Source organism: Thunnus albacares, chromosome 5 (assembly GCF_914725855.1).
Source record: "Thunnus albacares chromosome 5, fThuAlb1.1, whole genome shotgun sequence".
In the NCBI taxonomy this organism is placed as follows: Eukaryota; Metazoa; Chordata; class Actinopteri; order Scombriformes; family Scombridae; genus Thunnus; species Thunnus albacares.
In genome coordinates, this window is record NC_058110.1 from 15,734,054 (window position 1) to 15,754,878 (window position 20,825).

Consider the following 20,825-nt stretch of genomic DNA (forward strand, 5'->3'; position numbering starts at 1 on the left):
TTCCTGGCCCCCATTGTATTCCTATCTCTGATTAGCAAGGAGACTACAGCATATCCCTGCATCCTTCCAGACGATGACTCAACTAAGCAAGTTCAGGGTGTAGTCTGGTAACTCTAAGACATGTACTGCAAATGTCTTAATGAACTATCACCTTAAACTGAGTATTTGTAGTAACAAAGCCTTGGGCTCATAAACCCACTGGAAGCTGACAGAGACTGACTCTTGACCTTTCAGTGGGACAATATTAAAAAAGACCTCACCATTTTAAATCTCCGTCTCCACATGCTCACCTTCTCATGTTCTGATTGTTGTGGGAACACTCACAAGCCCCAGCCAATCGTTGTAATATATGATGTTGTTAGTTTCCTCACGGCAAGCGGTTGGGTACCACCGGTCACCACTGTGCTGAAACACTTTTAATCAACCAGAACCTACTGTGAAAGCCTGAGCTCCACCCGGCTCCCCACCTGCCAAAACCGAGCAGTTCTCCTCAGCAACCTCAAAGCGACAGCTAGTATTTAGTAATATTATGTGGCAATGCCGCAGCTTCTACTATAATGTACCCACTGACAGCACTAACCTCTCACAGCCCTGGTACCCCCTTCTAAGGTTATATTACAACACAGTGGGAGCTCTGAGAGAGTAGAGGAGGGGAACGAGTGATTGTTTGGAAGTTCTCAAGACAAGCTGGCATTTTCCCAGGCTACAGTGGGGGTAGGCTTTCTCCCAGCATGCCATGCTCTGTGTAGTTTGATTAAAATTGTGAAGTACACAGAGTTGCTTAAGTATATGGTCTTTGTTGGCCCCTCTCTCCCCACTACCCATTACCCAAGCTTCTTGAGTCGCATTTTGACCCTTGAGACCTTTTATGGGTTTTCTCAGTATATTTTTTTCTAAAAACCATAGTGTAGGCAACTTTTTTCAAACAAAACTGTGTTTGTGGTGAAACATAAGACCACATGGCAGAACTGAAAATATGTTAAGGTTATTTGTTCCATGATGAAATAACGCAGTGAAAATTTCCATGGTTTTGCAGCATAAAGCATCTTTATCATACATGTAAGATCAGAGATTTCTGAAAAACTGCAGATGTGAAAATTTTCCCTTGGTGCATAGGCGTCGACCAGTATTACAGCACTGTTACAGTCCACTGTGGTTTACCAATCACACAAGATTAGGTGAGAACTTGCAGTGAACCCTGGGAGTGTGATGATATCACCATCACCAGCGGCATAGCCTTACCGTCCAAACGCTGGCAGGTGTTTTCTTTCTCCTGGCTCTTCTTCGGCTTTAGAGGAAATCACTGTTGTCAGGCAAAGCCGTACGACTCCAATTTAGACTTTCTTTGTATGTTTTAACTTCAGTAAGGTAGTATGGAGGGTCAGTGATTGGCTTGGTTTCCTCAAAGAAAAAGGGTTCTGGGTTAAAATCAGGGTTCTGATCCATTCAGTAAGGAATTTGCGTATTCCCCCCCATCCACTGAAGAATGGAAATTGCTCAAAGTCTGGTATGTAACAATGTTGTGCAAAGTACTGTATGTTCAGTTTATGTCTTATACATGTGTTTGATATAAAATGGTATAAAATGATGTCGTTTATGACAACTAATTATTAATATCAGTGATGTCAAGCCATTTCAGACATGCATGATACACGTTGATTGATAACATGTTTCTCTAAACTCTCAGGTTTTAAAAACAAAGTTGATCAAAAAAGAGACATTTTAAAAAAGTACTTAATGTTTTTCTGCACTCCATCTTTTTTAAAAGAAAACGAAAAACCATAACTAAAGTAGGACCATACTTTTAAAAGGCAATCCTGCAATTCAGAATTGCACCAAAGTTGCACTAGACTTGCAAAAGACAGATTTAAAAAGAGGTCAAAATTGACGCAAAGGCAGAGTTATCCTGACTCTATTGTATGTCACAAGCTCAAAAAAGGCTGCAACTTATACTGATAATAATGCAACTTGAAAGCATCAATAATAGATTTCTGGAAAATTATCATCTCGTTGATAGACCCTCCATGCCTGATAAGCGACCCCATCTTTCCATCTCCAGACTCAACGCAAGCTTTCCATTGAAGCCCAAGCTGGGATAACCTTGGTGACATCACAAGAGGTATTTTGTTTGTTTATTTCTAAAGCTCCTGCAAACTTTAGACAACTGTCTTACAGGCTGGTTAGTACTCCCCATGATGAGTAAACTCACCTTTATGTATGAAAACTTGGTGGACTTCCCCTTTAAATCCTCAAAGTTGAAAAGTAACTGAAAAAATCATGGCCCTGCCTCTCCAACATCCACTTGGTGCCCTCTTCTTCCAGCAGACAGATGTCTGCATGATGTCATAGAAAATATCATTATGAATAGGTGTTTAATTTTTGACTAATTGCCAGCAGATGGGAAAAAACACTCATATCAGCGTCTGAGTTGTACAGTAATTCCTATATCGGAGATATGACAGCTGTATCTCTCATTTAGTGAAAAGAATGTAAAAGAGTCAACTGGCAGCAGTTAACGTAGCTGCAAAGCTGCCATTGCCAGCAATTACATTTAATTAAAATCAAATATTAACTCTAATTTGATTGAGCTAATTAAAAATTAGCTATAGCTAACACTGTATAGCTGTATTAGCTATACAGTGTTTTTCTGTATCTGGTTTTACTGCTACAACTACATAACACAGCTGTAGTAACTAGTTTAGACTATTTGGTTTGACTACAAGGCTAGCAGTAGGGGTAACCCCCCATCTTGAAATAATGTGAACTCTCCTGAGTAGGAATAACTGGAGGTTTTCCTTTTCTTCTCATTTTGCCGACATTGTGTGAATGCAGCATGAGCCTGACTACACACATTCTGCCCATTCGAGCATGCAGTCCCGACAGTCAGCGTTGATTATTTTGCAGTGTGAAAGGGTTGTAGCTCTGAGAGGTTTTGGGAGCTGACGGCATTGGTAATGCCGACCTCTGACCGTTTGCTTTTGTTGTGCCTCATTAAGCAGAGGGAACACATCAGCCAATACTACTTATTACCCTTTCTGTTATGGCAACTACCAAGCAAATAAGCTTCAACTTGCCTCTTGTTACCTAAGCTCTCCATTTGGCCTCTGACATCATACAAGTGAAGAGTCTCTTTCCTTAGAGAGCTACACTCCCCGAGACCCAGACGAGCACTGGAGCACTTGTCAGGGACCCACCGTATTGTAGCGTGAATGGTGCGGCCTCAATGCAAATTCTTCCACACTCTCAGGCGGCAAAGGCCATCATTGACTGACTGGTTGTGTTAATTTAGCTGCCTTTCAGTCCTACTTGATACACAGTCCTCTGGACCTCAATGGCAAAAGAGTTAAAAACATCTTAAGTGTCAGCGCAAGAATGTGCCATTCAGCCTCCGAGCGACGCATCATTAACAAATGTCGAGCCACAAACAACCAGCTGTGGTTAAACAAACCAGGGAGGTAGGCTCCACATTTTACCTCGCTGTCGAGGCTCAGTTGTCGGTCATTGATAACCTTGTGCATTGAGTGGTTTCAGGGGAGAGTCGTTTTAACACGGTGGGTGATCCACATTAGCAGGAAGCAAACAAGCTGCAGGTCTGGAGAAGGAAATATGTGGCTGATAAACCACAGATACTGTAGGTCATGGAGTGGCTGTTTCTATGCTGTAGAGGGAGGGACTTGTGCCCTCTTTCAGTCATTCTAGCCAACGAAGCTGTGAGGAGGCTCAGACTGAGGTTACCAAGGGGACAGCCCGTGCCCTCAGCAGCACAACGCCCACTCTCACTAGCCCGTTGACTCAGATCCAGAGGGCAGCCAGGGCACAGCACAGGCAGACAGGCATTTGAGTCAGGTTTGCTGTGAGCAGACTCCAAGCCTGTGGGTGTGCACTGCAGGGCTGAGCACCCAAGCTGTGATTTACAGGCTGGTTTTGACAAGGTTGCAACCTGTGTAGTACGCCTTTTCCTTACTGGGAAGGAGACACCCTAAAAACTGACTTCATGATCATGTTACAGCCCAAATCTGGAGATAACACTTTTACAAGGGGCGAGGTGCCACTTATGAGTTACTTCATGTCTACAGTATCTCTCTTGGTGTTAAACTGGCCCCTGAAATGTGACAAAAAATAATTTAAAACCCAGACAATATAAATATAATCCGGAAGCTAATTTTCATGGCATAGCTATCATAATCTATCATTTTAGAATAGACATTATTCTGTAAATTATTATAAAGTCATCATAATGTCTAGATATTTGTCTATTTTGACAAGTATTGAAGGTTACCCAAGTTGGCTGCACAGTTTAGTATGTTTATGTTTTTGTATGGTCAGTTTATTGACTTCAGACAAATTTACAATAGGCTTTTTTCACATAAGCTATTTTGTCACGGTAGGAAAAGCACAGGTGTAAATAATAAAACGGTTTATGGCTGAATTCCATTTATCTGCTTCAGTTTCAGGACATTTGAATAGAGACGAGCCATTGTTAATGTTATTAGTAACAGCTGTGATTTCCCTACTATGACAAGTCAGAAAGTTTGCTGTGAAAAATGTCTATATGATATGCATTTTCAATGCTAAATTTAAAAATATTGGGTCCAAGCATTACCCTATATACAGTGCAATTCTGTTAGCCAGCCATGAAAGAAGTATTTAGGTCGTTTACTGAGGTAAAAGTAAGCAAACAAAAATGTCGAAATACATAAGTATTATCAGCAAAATGTAGCCTATCACAAGTAAAACTGCTCATTATGCAGAAAAATAGTGTGTCACTTTATTATATATTATTGGCACCTATATTGCTCATTCAATATACAAGTAGCATTTTACTATTCTACTTTAGCTGGTTGAAGTGAAGCTCATTTTAACTATTTATATACTTGTGGGTTGTTTAATTTGTGACAATGCAGAATTTTTCTATAAGCTCCTCATACGTTTTATTTATGGGTTTTTTTTTTTTTACAGTCTATGATTTTAGGTCAAATCTTAAACAGAAAAAATACAAATAACTATACTATGGTATACTTATAGTATAAACCCCTCAAATTTGTACTTCAGTGCAGTACTTAAGTAAATGTATTTATTTACTTTCCACTGCTGCTGTCAGCACGTAGGTAACTAGTGCAGATCTCCGCCAGGTGTGTACAGTCAAGATGGCGGCGAAGATAACACAAACAGGAATTTATTCATCTCGTAACGTGCCCAACTTTACAGGATCATAATATATCAGGTATGGAATTAATCAGCAGATGCTCCAGTGTAAGATGAGACCAAACTTTTCTATGGATGTTAGTTTTTGAGCCACGACAAAGGCCAAAAATGTGGCCTCGACTAGGCAAGCCTTGATTTTAGCCTAGCCGATTGCCGGAAATGTGTCGGAAAATGCCTTTTGCTACGTAATAACGCATATTGTAAAATGGAGAGGACTGCTGAAAAGACAAAAGTCTAAGCTAACCAAGAGAGATGCTTGGGTATACTGTCATAATTGTGTTAAAAAAATATTAGGCTGATGTCTGCAGCGAGATTAGCTGCAGACAGACAGACACACACACACACACATATGACCAAACGCATGATCCCCTCCAGGCTATAAAACATGAAAAATGGTCTCTGTTCAGAGTCTACATGTCTAGAAGTCATAATTCTATAAATTAAAAAAAAAAAAAAAAAAAGGATCAGCTTACTTATCTTCCTTGTCATGGGGGTAAGTGTGCAGATTCTTTCTTTTTTATTGACACATTTTTTGTATCCAGCGCCCTTTTGACTTGTAGTAATATGCAGTAGCTCTGGAAATAGTTGGAAGTCATAATTCTGCCAGCAACAAGTGTGCTGTCACTTCCAGAAGTCTGTTAGTAATTTATGCATTCTGTACAGGTGCTCTGACGGGACAATGACACCAGGATTGTTGTCGGCCTCGGGCGGTGAGCACTGTTAATACATGAGAGGTCAAGGGGCTGCTTCATGCTGTGTGACACGCTGGTTAAAGTGGTGACAGCACAGGACTCTGTGTCTCACATGCGATGAGAGCGGTGGACGGATGGCTCTGTTTCCCAGCAGCACTCTGTAGAGCTGTGTGGAGGCATGCAGGAGGTGAGTGACAGTGCTGCGATTTGATTGGCCATACCACTTCCTATTGTTCGCCCTGTCACTGATAACCCCGGTGACCCAGGCCAAAGGAAGGAAGGCCATCGCTGGGTTTGTGGTGGTGGGATTGTCAGCTCTTTGTCCTCAGATAACTTATTAACCCGCAGAGTCCAGCGAGTGAAGAATGATTTCTCACATGGCTTGCCATATGGTTAACCTAGAGTAAACAGTGGTCTGTCTGCAGAGAAGCAGAGGCAGAGACGAGGAAGGACATTCCCTAAGGAGTGTGACCATGCCAAAACTTTTCATTCAATTCAAGCATCACTGAAATAAACTGGAAATAAGCCCATTGTCATCCATTAACATAGTGATGAACCTGAAAGTTGGAGGCTTGAAGTTACCTTGAAACTTTTTTTAGATCGGATGACATTTTTAAAAGCCCTATTTTTAAAGATTATTATTTAGTCTCTCTTTGTTTGGCAGGATGATGATGCCCTGAGTGCAAATAGCCGTTTTGTTTCCTATTGTATATCTGAGACCAAAAAAAAAAAAGTCAATCTCAAGTGTACGGTGCAGATTTCAGAGCTTTTGTAAAGTTTTAAACATAGTTTAGACTGATAAAATCTCTCATGAGCAATGCTTCATAATCATAGACAGATAAGGGTAAGAGAAGTTGAATTAATAGCAAATTAAAGCGTATTCATGTTGGACTCCGTTTCTTTAATTTATTATAAGAAGGTAAATTAAAATAACAGCAAATTAAATCTTATTCATGTTGGACTGAGCTTGTTTAAGTCATTGTATGAACACAGTCCAACAGATATTGGCAATATTTTTACTATGGCAGAAAAAGCTGTTGTGCAAAGCAGATGAAGTGAACAGTGTCAGCTGTCTTTCACAAATTAACCCAGCTGATGAGGCCTGCAGGGCCGCATGCGGTCAGGACAGACAGAGACCAGAGACAGACCAGAGACAGAGCAGAGTCAGCCAGGGTCACCCCACACCTCGGGCACATAGCTGAAGTCACGCGTCTGCTGCCTTAATTGTGCACTGTTCAGCTTCGCTAATGTGTAGGTCTCACTCAGCTTGCTTTACAATCACTTCAGTTGTTTGGCTTCATGGGAAGAAGTGGTGAAAATGGGCTAAATTGTTTTATGTGCAAGGAGTCAGACCGCCTTAAGGCTGGAAACTGAAAGAAGAATCCGACCCGCTGTCTGAAGTTCTAAAAATACCTTGACACCAGCTAATGTGTAATGATGTGGTTGTATGCCTGATGGTGGAGAGGAAGGAGGCAATGGAGATGGAACCAATAGGCTTCAGCACTGGGTTTGTGAATATAGCTAGAGATGACTCTGCACACCATGAAAGACTCTTTTGTGCAGCTTTAAGTTTAGTTATCCTTTATAGCTCTCAGTAAGTGTCTTATGTTTCCAGTTCAAAAACAATATCAAAAGTATACACAGCATGATGATCTTAGGGGAGTATAGCGATATTTCAGTTTTTAAATATGTCATTTAATGCACCGACATGCACGTAGATATGCAGTGTGTCATGCAGACGTACAGGTTACTGTAACTGTGGTGAAAATGAGATGATGTCCTATCGCTCCATAAAGCCATGCTTGAACTGGAACAGACAAACGCTGTAAATGTTTCCTTGTTATTTACAGTCGTGGGAAAAGTAAGTAGTGTACTTAAGAGGTGCTGTATGAAGTCAAATCACGCAAATCAGCGAACACACTTGTGTATTTACACCATCAGTGTGTACGGAGGGGCTAAGACTATAGCTATAGGCTCGTACAACAGTACATAGAGTAGCTAAAATTACCTCCACCATGACATATCAATGCACCAGTAATGATAATTCATAAATCTAATAATACTATAACACTAAGAGTCTGTCAGTGAGTCTAATTTTACTGGTGTGATACTTGCTGCTATATTTCTGTACATTTATTAACAAATGTAGGACTTTTCTTGCAATGGATTTTGTAATTGTGTCGTTACTTTTACTTCAGTAAAATAGGAATGCTTTCATTAAATTTCAAATATCCTTTAAGGATACGGCCAGTGGAGCCACATGCATGGGCTCAATGTTTTTTGTCTCATATGGTGGTTGTTAAGCGCCATCATGTGGTTGACTGGAAGTACTGGAGTCACTGACTGGAGAAGTCAGTGAGTTCAACTATTATACTATTTTCAAGCAGAATGAGTTTTTGGAGGCTGTTCCTTGTCAAATATAATAGTTCGACAATGTCATGTGAGTCACTTCCTCGCAATCTTGCAACCAGTAAATAAGGAGGCCTGTGGGAATAATCAAGCAAAATTAACCATCCTGTGTTCTTTTCATTAAAACGCAGGTATGGTAGCCCGGAGGTAAAGTTTAAATCCTGCAGAGTCGAATTGGTGGATTTTGACATGATCCCCAAACATCTCAGTGCACTGATACTTCTGTGTTGTCGGTGACATTTGAGGTGAAGACAATAATGCTTTGTTAGTACGCCTGATCAAATCTCACCATTGTCAGGAGGATGCATAATCCTCCTGAGTGCCTGCAGGCGCTCTCTGCCTCACACTGAGGATAAACCAGTAGGCCACAGGTACAACCATTTTAAATGTCATGGTGGGACTAGAGTAGTTCCCAGTGTGTTGATTCAGTCACAATATCACTATTTGATGGCAGCTTTAACATACATTACCCCTGCAAAAGTAAAATTAAAGGAAGGATCTGACCTGTGGATGCAGATTCTTGGAAAAGAAGAAGTGGAAAAGTGGAATTAATTTTGTTGTTTAAACTGACTTATATATGCAACATTTATCAATTGTCACATTAAACATACAGATCTGATCAACAAAGAGAAAACAAATCATCTTATAGGCTACTGGAGTTGAAATCATACATCATATAATTTACAATAAACAGCAAATGGATACAATAAGAAATAACACTACAGCATGAGACCAGAAGTTTAGGACTTAAATCAGATCAGATGCATTGATAAAATAAAACAGATTTCATTGTAAGCAGCAGGGAAACTTAGATCTAAACACTGATCTCATACATGCAGGTGTTGGAGATAGAGAAGCGAAATGTACAGTAAATACTGAAATAAAAAGAAACACTAAATCCATTTGTTTGGAATATATTTTCAACACTTTCTGTCCTCCATGTCACTTCCTTAAGCTCCTGTTAATGCAACACTGAAAAAGATAAAATCAATTAAAGAAGCTGAGTCACAAACAATGACTACATTTTAATTTAGCTACAGACTGATTCACATTCAGAAAACTACCAGGAAAAATAATGTTGTTAATTTCACTTGTTAAAATATATTTTTAAGCACCTTATTTTTTAATGATATCTTTATTGTTTTACACCTATGAGCAGTGTAATCCTTAGAGAACTGTCTGTCATGACCTCTTATTGTTTTTGACTCACTAACAGTTAAGCCGTCTTGTAAGAGTCTACATCAACCTGTGTGGCATTTTGTAAATTGCCAAACAGCCTGTATGCTTTCTAAACAGCCCTCAAAGATCCAAAATAGGAATCTTTGTCTACTTTTTCTGTTTTTCTACCCTTTGCTTTGCTATAATTAAGACTTTGCACCCCTGTTTGACACAAAAGATGCCACCAACCAAGGATGCTTGCTTGGTAACGGGACCATACACAAACTCCTCTCTGTTTAAACATCACGCTGAGCTGGTGCTGAATGTGTCTGTTTACTGGGCTTTGTTTAATTGACGCTGAATTGCCGGGGCTGACATGGTAAACAATTAGGGTAAAATTCTGTCGCATGAGCCGCTATGAAACAGCTCAAACAGATTCCAATCTTAAGTCCAAGAACTGACTCATAAGAGTTTAATCCTGTTGATGGAAACAGAATCCCACCCGTGTCAAAACGGCCCGCTGCCCCAGGTGCAGTAGCCACACAGGCCCTGGCTTGTCCCCCTTTATCACAGCTGATGAATTGAGAGGGCCCTCTTGGGCACACAGCCCAGGCTGTGGTTTGGCTAATTAGAGGGTCTGTTTTCTCATAAATATCTATAGTGATGAAAATTAGGCAAATAAAGGCTGTAGTTACAGCCTGTGACAGTGTTAGATGCAAATTCGGAATGCAAAGTGACACTGCGGAGAAAAATTTGACTAAAGCAAGAATTATTCAAATTTGATCTTTTAAGGTCTTGAATACCCGAAGCTTAGCATACTGCATACATATTGTGAAAAATCTACCAAATTCACCACTTTTGATATAATTACTTCACAAAATAGTGCTGCCAGAGAGCAGTAAAACATATCAGGTGAGGGGTTTCCATACTAAATTATCATTGGGATGCCATCATCGCTAATCAATACATTTTACTGCAATTAAGGCACATTAGGCATCTGTTAAGTACAGTTTAACAGTTGATAATGAGATCAGGACTGATAGGTTATCTTGGTATCTTTTTAGTGTCAGTGACATTTTGACAGCAAGGATGGCCCCGTAATCACATTGTCCTTAGTGATAGCTGTAAACAAAGGCTCAAGCCCTCCTCAGATAAGCCGTCCTCACTAATGGAAGATTTCACATTCAAGAACTAAATAAGCCCTGTTTCTAGCCTGACATCTGTGCCAGAGTTTTAAGCACCTGAGAGTATAATTGTCTCCCAGCAACTGCAAAAATGTTCATTTGCTGACTTAAAGATTAAACTGTAATAACATAGGAAGACTTAAGCGATCAAATGAAAAGAAGATGCAGCAGGAAAAGATCACAAGTAAAGCAAAACAAGCAGTCAACAGGAAGTCATAGTTTAAAATCATTAGATTTTGGGAATGGAAGTTCATTTTTGACCTTTGAGAACAGTTTTGTGTAACAAAATATAATAATGTATAATATATGATATTATAATAATCTCAAGCTCAAAGGTCCACTTACTAGGTTTTCAGAGCTTTCAACTGCATCTCACAAGTTCTGAATAAGTGGAGCTTTTAGCTTAAATTATTTTTTTACGCATTAGACTTGTTTGCTGCTTTCTAATAAAGCATACTTTATAAAGGGTTTAGAAGTGCTACTAATATATTAGTTAGTAAATTATCTATTAGTGCTTTATAGATCAATAACAATGCATTAATAAGGAAATTATTTGGGTTGCTAGGTTGTGAAAAAGCCACTTGGCTGGTGTGTATTTCCTGGCACAGCTTGCTTTGTCTTTTTATTTACCTCTTTAATTCATCAGGAAGACCTTTCAAATGAACCATTCAACCACTTCTGGAAAAGAGCTGCAGGACATCCGGACCAAAATCTATTAATTAACAACTTCTAAACATTTACAATTGCAGATTTGGTGCCTAATTGTAGTGGAATGCCCCTTTATTGATGAGAGACATTTATAGTTGTAGATCTGTACTGTAAAGTGACAAATTCATGACTCTCAGAGAGCTCAAGTTTTACTGAAGGAGGACATATACAAGCTAAATGGATTTCTCACAGTCTGGCAACCAAAAGCTGTTCTTATTGATCTATAAAGCCTTAATTAATGAATTATTAACCATTAATATATCCATTAGTTACAACTCATTATAAAAGTATGCCTCATTGAAGTTGGAGTTGAATCGATTTAGTTTTTTTCTCAAGTGATTTTTTTTTGTCTGTATTTCTGTCCAGGTTCAGATGAGTCACGAGTCTCACATGATGCAGCTCCGGGCTTGTCTCGTCAGTTGTTCTGGTTCTCCAGCAGAGTCTGGCAACGTTGCACAGGAAAGATTCAGATCCACTGTCACTCCATGACATCACACCAATGAGGTATCAGCTGACTGACACACACCTCGCATGACACCCATATTTGCTGAGCGACTGGCTGTTGTTGGAATCAGCAGCAGCTGCCAGGGACGCCACTGTAGGTACCACATGGTTTTCAACACAGATTCACTTATCTTATTAAAGATTATGATGCGTACACAATAGAATCAAAGTCACACAACAAACATTGATTTCACCCAGACAAATTTTTATTATAGATTTTTACATGTATGTATCAAATGAAACAATAGCGACATTACATATCCTGTATAACTAGTTCAGGCCTTTGCTAGAGTTTATTTAAAGTTCAGAAACATTATCCCTCTGTTGGAGATGGCTGCTGCAAGAACACAGCGTATATTACGTGACTAGAAGCACTGCTCTATATTTATCAAATCATGGGGCTCGTCGTTGTACGTGCTCATGCACGAGGATGCCTACCACAGGACATACAACATGGTGCTGCTCAGGCACCAGACCTCTAGATCTCACCTCCTGTGGACCAGGATCACAGCTGAAGCAGGACAGGTAGGAAACAAGAGTACATAAATGTACAAGTACATATGCAAACAGCTAGAAGTGCAGAGAAAAAAACAATACTGACTGTTATCATACTTAGTTTAGTAATAGTTTAATTGCATTTATTTCTCAATAATTTTAGTTTACTGGCTCGTTCAAATTATATTACATTTCATTATTTTACATTACATCACATTATTATAAATTGTTGCATTTGACTTAAGTTATTTACATGTTTAAAACTTTGCTGCAAAATTGTGTACAATTAAAATCTACATGCTTGTTTTTTATAATTGCATTAATTGCTTTATTAATCTGTCAATTTAGTTATCTTGTGGCAGTATAGTGTTAAGTATTCATGTTTATAATATGTTGTTTTGGCATTTTGTGCTAAAGACGTATAATTTCATGATGCTGCTAAAAGTGATTATGTTTGAATAATAGCACTTTGATTGGTTTTGCAGGTTGTACTGAGCCCTCTATATCAAAATGGAAGACTTTGAATACAGTGTGGAGATCAGTGACCGTGACTGGGACTGCTTCTTTCAGGAGTGCGAGGAGTGCAGCATGCTTTCTCCAGCATTAGCAGGTCTGGATGACTCGGGCATGAGTGACATGGATGAGACAGCGTCCATTCTTGCTAATAGGGTTAAGAGAGTCGACCTAACAGCAGGCCTTTCAGAGGCAGACCGCCCCGTCGACGGCCCCCCAGACTGTGAGGGCTCACCTGTGGAGCATTTCCTCAGCAAACACGGCGTTGGTGGAATGGAGAGCGTCCTTTCGGGCAGCGAGGAGGATATACACCTGCAGTCTGTCAATATATTCTTTGAAAGGCTGAAAAGTCTTACAGAGGCAGAGAAGCTTCCTGAGCCAAACCAAGTAAAAGCTGGAGAAAACAGAGAAGCAATACAGGAGGAGGAGCTGTGTAGTGATGGGAAACAAGCCAGCAGCAGTATTTCGCCAAAAAACATCCCCAAGTTAAACTCTCCGCCTGCCAGGGGTGAAACAGCAGGTGGCAAAGAGACCACGGAGCCTGTCGACGCCATGAGCAACATAAACACAATGAAGAAAGTCCAGCCTGGCTCCAAAATTTCACATGAACTTGCAGCCAGTAACTCAGTGCTCAAGACTAACATATCAGCTCCCCCTCAAATAGAGTTATTCATCCAAGAGGAAGACTGCACAGAAACCAGAGCAAACAAGGAAACACTGCAGAATCAGTCTCATGACTCACCAAACGGGATTGTCTGCTCAGAAACATCACCTCAAGCTGACAAAGTGGTAAAAGTGAAAACGTGCACACCTTTCAAGGATGTTAAGCAGAAAGATTTGTCATCAAGTCAGTGTAACACTGATTCACAGTGTAATCTAGAGATTGTGACAAATGTGAAACGGAAGGACGAACAAAACCCAAATTTTCTACATCCAGATGCGACATGCACAAACAAAGCCACAAGCCAAGAAACGTCTCCATCTGCCTCTATTAAAAGGAAGAGAAGGAAGAAGAGACGACTCAGCTCCGATCCAGCTGAGAATGGGAATGGACATGACAGACAGGTCTTAGTCAAGCAGAGTGACTCAGATGAGGAGCAGTATACATGGAGAGGAGGAAGGGCTCTGTGTTTATCTGATGATATTAATTTATTTAATTTAAATGAACCACAAAAAAATGCAACATCCACCTTAACTTCATATTCAGTCACAAACAATTTCCCTGTGATCGTATCTGGAGACGAGATAAAAGCAAGTCTTTCTCTCTCCGTTCCTCCATGTGACAGTCAATACCAACATTTACCAGACAGCATAGTTCAACAAGGACGGTGTAAAGCACCAGGCTCGACTGAAAATAATGCAACTAACGAGAAGTCAGTAACTCCAAAGGATGACGGTGTGATTTCAGCACTAAACAACAGTGCTAATGTGGCAACAAACTCACAGCCATGCAGCAAATTACAGGTAGAAGAAATGACTGGCCTGAATATAAATTCTGGGAGGCCAGTTTCACTTACTGAAGGTGTAACTGGTGAATCAGACCCGGCCGCAGAAACAGCAAACAGTGAAAACAAATATGTTCATGCAGGGAGTCTCCAACAGTCTGATGAAAAGAGTCATAATTCTATCATGGGAAATGAACAAAATCAAAAATGTTGTTCAGCAGAGGTCAACTCAATAACCCCTAGTATTTTATCAACGGCAGACTCAAATCATCCTGCTGTGGAAGTCATCCAAAATGAGAAACTATCCACTGCTAAGTCAGTCCTGGCTGCAGAGGCTGGAAATTCTGGCAGAGACAACCACACACACAGTCTAAGTGAGGCTGAGCCCCAACAACAGCTGGAAATTGACCGTCACGATGCAGACCATTATAGCTCTACACTGGAAAACACTCACCTTCCTCTGTCTGCAACTGGTGGGATCAATTGTGATGTGCTGAAACTGCCTAATCACAACGAAAAATCCCAGATGGAGATTCCCACTCAAACGACCTGTGATAAAATTACATCAGATGGTATCAATTCATCGCCTGATAAAAGCTGTCGGTCTAAAAGTCCCTCCAGAATAGCTATGAATACTTCAGTAAAGGAAACAGAACATCCTCTGGAAACTTTATCCAAATTAGATGCTTTGCCAGAAAGTGCTAACTCAGCAGAAGTAATGGTTGTTCAAAATGGGAATTCTTTGTCATCTGGTGAAATTAATCTAACAGGCAACAGTAAGAGAGAAACCAATCCCAGGTTGTCCACATCTGAAGACTTACTAACAACTGCTTCAGATATTACATCTGTATCATCTTGCTGCACTCTGGATACAGAATCTGTCACGTCTCTCTCAAATGGAAATATCACAGACATGTCGGTAAGTTCTTTTTCATCTGTCAGTCCAAATGACTCTGAAGGTCAAGGAGAAAAAGCCTCACAAATCTTGGCAACAAACGAGGGAGGAGATGCCACTTCTGAACCTAAAGATCAGTCACATGACACGACTGAATCAAAATGCGATTTAGTCGTCAGAGCAGAAGATGCCGTCATAGCATCCAACGCTGAATGTGAGGCGAAAAATGCACCGGATTCAAAACATTCTGTGTTTGCCATGTCTTCTTTTTGGAATGAGATGGAGAAGCTGACAATAAATGACATCCTGGGTTTACGAATGATGAACAAAAATGCTCCAGCCGGCTCCCTCACACCCTTAGAGGAAAGTGAGGAGAATGACATGCTCACTATGACAGATTCAGGCTTTTTGACTGAACAGGAGAAGTCCAAGCCTGAGCAAACTGGTGCTTCTGCAGAATCAAATTCAGGTTCTGTTGCAGCACTTGATTCTACCTCTTCGAGGGGTATAATGTGGGAGAGTGCACCTGTCCCAGTGAGCCAAGGTGCTGATATTAACCCTGAGACAATGATGTTGACGTCTGTGAGTGATGTTTCTCAGCCGGTCCTCTCTGGAAGTGCTCAAAAGTACCTCAGAAAGATTTCTAAAAATATAAGTGTGCACAATCTGCCTGCCCTGGAATCTGAGTCTTTTCACTGTGCATGGAAAGGTCAAACTTTACAAACTTTAGATGAAGGAGAATCAGCAAAAGCAGTAGAGTATTTCACTGATGGACATGTGTCTAAGGAAGACAAAGCCACGGACTGTTTACCTTCATCCTCAAAAGACAGCTACAGAACCTCTTTCACAGATATATTTCGGTACATTTTTGGTAACAAACAACCAATTCCAAGCCAATCAGATACAGATAACATAACTGCCCCCTACATTGATGGAAATTCTGTCCCTGAGATGTACGATCATTTCTTTTCAGAGTTTGACACAGAAAGCTTCTTCTCTCCTCTCATCACAGCAGAGGAAAAGGATGAGCTGGTTCCTATCTTTTCCTACTCTCGCTCAACAAATAAAAACCTGCAGTTCCCAGAGGCTTATGACTATTTCTTCACATCCTCCTCAACTGACGATTCTTCTTTGGAATCTGATGAAGAGGATGATGAAAGTGGCAGCCCTGTAAAGGTGGTGACTAGATTCACCCGTAAGGCAAGCTCAAATCAGATATCTACAGATATATATGACAATTTCTTCACGGATAGTGACCTCAAGCAGAATTTCTTTTGGAAAACTACATTCTCCTTCAGGAATGTTAATTTCACAGGATCTACAGTCCAGAAGCAGACATCGAGCCCTTTGTCTCTTGTACCTGTGAGGCAAAGTGCCAAATCTCTTCGGGGGACAATTCGTCCCCTCAATGCTCTGGGACATCAAGACATGACATTTCCTGATCCTCTTCTCTACCACCTGGAGGACAGGATCTCCAGACAACTAGCGCAGCAGCCTTTCAGATATGAGGACCTACAGATAGCTGTTTCAAATCCAAGTGAGTCCAACTGCACACAATGAACACGATGATGAGAATTTGGTTTAAACATCTGCTGTTACAGCCATTGTAGATGATACACAGTGATGAAACAAGTACGCAAGCATTTTACTTGAATTAAAGTAGAGATGTCTTTATTTATTATGAATTATAATCATCTATTATTATCTACTTTGGTTCATTTGGTGACACTTAATTGAGATTTAAATTCAGAGAAAAAACTGTATTGCCCATCACAATAAGCAGAGATGTGAGTGTGTTTATACGACAGAAATTCCAGATTTCATTCAGAACAAAACAGACCAATTATGAGGCTCAGCAATCCTATTTGCTAATTTAAACCAAGATGTTGCTGGTAGGTACACATAGAAGAACAGAAATTCATCAGGGTTTTATTCTTTGAAAATTCATGGAATGAAGGTAAATGTCACTAAAAGGTAATTAAAGGAACAATCTGTGATCCAAAAGTCAACTACAATGTAGGACCGTTTGCAATTTTCAAAAGACATTATTTGGAGTCACTATCATGCCCAAATTTATTGAGGGTGTTTTTATAAGCAGCTGAGAAACACACAAACTGTTGGTTTTAAACTAGTATACAGACACCCTCAAGTCTGATTTTACTGATCTTTTTAAAAATATTTTAAGCAGGATTAAATAGCCTTGCTTCCTGGTTAAATTAAAAGATAGAAGGATATTTTACCAGGAAAATACGGTTATAAGTGTAGCAACAGCAAATGTGTGTGATATGGATTGTTACCATGGAAACAGCTCTTATTCAGGGTTAGTTTTAGACTGTGTTGGCTAACACTTTAGTGTTGACATTAGTGAATTATTTTGTGCAAATCTAAGTTGAAATGGATGATTATAAGAACAAAAATAAAACTTAATTCTATGGATCAGTCTAACAGACAGTATCTTTGTGCCAGTATGTCCAAACCTGTACTTTTTCCACTTCTGGATTCAAAGACAATGCACTAGTCAGTATTTGAACTCTTTAAGTTAAGCTTTTTTTGTTTTACTCACATGTGGACAGTTGTAGTGAAGGACATATCATCCACTCAGTCAGCTGTCACAGTCTTGACCGGGACAGATTCTCTTACCTTCAGCTGTCAGAGGACACTCGCTGCACCGCAGGCACATAGCAGTAAAAGCCAGGAGGAATGGTAGTACGTGATAACTTGACTTCACTCAATGAGTGTCCTCTCTAAGCTGCCAGTGGAGTGCTCTAATTTATGTTTAGCTGTGAAAGGAAATGAAAATACTTTGACTTAAGGATTCTCTCTCTCACTCTCTCTCTCTCTACATATACACACACACACACACATATATATGTCATGTTAAATGTCCAGTTTTAATTAAGATAATAACTTATAACCTACTAATGTGGCATCTAATATCCAGCAGTTGCCATGAGGATTAACTTTAAGGCCACCAGAGTTATGATGTCTAATATCAGTAGCATCAAGCGGCCTTGGACGTTTGCAGAAGTGGAACCTGTGCAGGTGCTGCGGATTTGACTGGTCACAGTGTGTCCCTACATATTAATGGGGCCTTACGTATAACTCAGCTGTTGTTGTGTTAGTGGCGATTATAAAGCCCCTGACCTCACTGGACTCGGCTGCGGATGGCTGATGTCATATCTGCAATGCATTGTGCAATAAATGATTTAAGATGTTTCCTATAACACTCTGTCACTTTCTTTGAAGGGTTGGATGCCTCATTCCTGCCTCTCAGACAATCAGACATGTGTCTGGTTTGTATTGCATTTGCATCGTGGGTTCTGAAGACTGCAAACCCACAAGTTGGAGATGCCTGGAAAGCTGGTATGTATGTTAACATGTAGCATTCATGTACTAAAATTTCAGACATAACCTTTATTTATAATTACAGTATTGTGAAAATCAACTGCTTATTTATCCACTAAGTTGGTCTACATTTATTATATTTTTTGTTGGTTAAATTGAGCTTTTTAAGGATTATAAGGCCTGTTGACTGGTACTAATATTCTGAGGCTTTGTCATACTATAATAATGACAAAGCATTGAAATAAAATCAACTTCCAGAGAAGTCGGAACATTATTTGAGGAGATAATTTCAATATTGTGATTGCAAAGTATCATGAGTCATGTTATGGCTCACTTTTCATTTGTATTACCACGCAGTGCTGCTGGCAAACGTAAGCGCTCTGTCAGCCATCCGATACCTGCGAAAGTACGTCAAGGTGGAGGCGGCAGCCAGTGAGAGGGAATTGCAAGAAACTGCCTCGTCTGATTCTTGATCCCCCCGCCTCTAAATACGTCACGATTCATTTTCCCATGAAAACGTGGATATGAGCCGCTGCAGGACCTGAGTCCCTCGAGGAATTAGTCACATGTTTGATGTGCTGTTACATGTTTGCAACAGGAATCTGCATCATAATTGCTTTATTAATCTTAGATTTGTCCATTGAATGTAAATGGAAACAGGTTTTATTTAATTGTAGTTGTTTTTTTCATTGTTTAAACAATTGACACTTTAAACATCTGAAAGTATTCATATGTGATACTGTACATGAAACGACCAAAGGCAAAATGAGAAAGAAGGTTTTAGACAGGCTTTCACATATGTAAATAAGGATTCAGTATGTTCAGTATGTACAGAAGAAAGATTCAAGGCAGGTTTGAGCCATTAAATGGATGTGATAATGGATTTAGACAATGTGAAGAAGTTGGGATGATTCTGTTTGTTTTCATTACATTACATTTATGTAGCAAAGGCTTTTATACAGAACGACTGTGTGAAATATTTCCAATTATTGTTACTGGAAATATTTTATACAGATTACACATATTTTAACATAACACCCTTTCAAATTAATAATTAATTTAAGGGACTTTTTCTGCGCCAGTTTTTGTTTTTTATCATATGAAGGGAATTTTATTTTCATGATAGATAATTTATAGTTGACTGTACAGTATTTGGTACTCTGTGAGCTGCCTTTCGGTTTAACTACAGTAAACAGAATCTCTGAGATGTGTGCTGTGTCTTTTGTTATCTTAAAAGGACTTGGACAGACTTGAAACTTTTCAAACATTAGAGGGCAACATAAGCTCATAAAACAACCTAAAACCAGATTGTCACTTTTCTGTATGTGGTTCAGTTTCCAAGTGATTTCATACATTTTTCAGAAATTTCACTATAGACCCAAACTACTAGATGAGAGTGTTCGTTGGAAAATGTGCTTTTTCAGCATTATTGGTAAGTAATGACAGGAGATTCTCTGTTCTTCAGGAATAATACATATTTTTCTCCAGCAGATGGCAAAGTTGAGCTGTAAAATATACATCTTCCAGTTTAGCAGCAGCCCTTGAAGCTGTTGCAGTGTTATCACAACAACAAACACTAAACAGATCAGATTCTGATGAAATTTAGGGAAAAAATAGTGCCATCTGACAACTGTAACTCCATTTCAAAATTACATTGATTCATGCATGGGGGCGCTACAGTAACAGGTTTGAGACTCACTGGTTTATAAGGCCTGGAAAGGGAGTGCATCATTAGTGAGGGACAACATGTTTGCTGTTGTCTTCTTCATTGATTTTCACTTACTGCCCAGATAAAAGCTTCACAGTTATCTAAATCTCACATATGTTTTGTAGCACTTTGCTTTGAAATACAAAAATACTTAAAGTCCCTGTCCACTCAAAAATATGTTTTTCTTCTTGTTCCTTCAGTTGGATGTTTGAGTTTCACTGTGCAGAATGATGTTTGTGCAGAGTTTGACACTTGAAAGTTGTTTTGATATTCATCTGCTGAAAGTGGAATGTTTCTCTGTGCTCATCTGAGTTTATGGCGTGTTCCTATGAGCATGATTTTTGATATTTGTCACAACTAGTTTGGACGCTAATCATGGTCCAGTATGCAGCTTGCACAAATGTCATGTGGACATCTTGTATCAAGTAGATAAACTTTTGAAATAAATAAAATATTTGCATATTCATAGATTCTGGATGTTTTTTAATGAGTTAGATGGAGTACATGGAGATCGAGATGGAGATTTTAAGCATTTTTAACTAGTTAATTGAACCTCTTGGTGAA

The 20,825-nt window shown here is 39.6% G+C and overlaps 1 protein-coding gene across 4 annotated transcripts; it reads left to right on the forward strand.

The window, feature by feature from the left end:
* Positions 1-5,114: 5,114 nt before the first annotated feature.
* Positions 5,115-20,154, forward strand: LOC122982677 (PPARGC1 and ESRR induced regulator, muscle 1). Of its 4 annotated transcripts, XM_044352146.1 has the most exons (6): positions 5,116-5,224; positions 5,869-6,084; positions 11,723-12,385; positions 12,841-16,745; positions 18,455-18,571; positions 18,911-20,154. In XM_044352146.1, the coding sequence occupies exons 4-6, from the start codon at positions 12,866-12,868 to the stop codon at positions 19,024-19,026; spliced, it is 4,113 nt and encodes a 1,370-aa protein (XP_044208081.1). In that variant the 5' UTR covers positions 5,116-5,224; positions 5,869-6,084; positions 11,723-12,385; positions 12,841-12,865; the 3' UTR covers positions 19,027-20,154. The 4 variants fall into 4 exon arrangements, with proteins under 4 accessions (XP_044208085.1, XP_044208081.1, XP_044208084.1 ...); XM_044352150.1 differs by lacking the exons at positions 18,455-18,571; positions 18,911-20,154 and having other exon boundaries at positions 5,115-5,224; positions 12,841-16,408; positions 16,524-16,606; XM_044352149.1 differs by lacking the exons at positions 18,455-18,571; positions 18,911-20,154 and having other exon boundaries at positions 5,117-5,224; positions 12,841-17,856.
* The last annotated feature ends 671 nt before the right edge of the window (positions 20,155-20,825 follow it).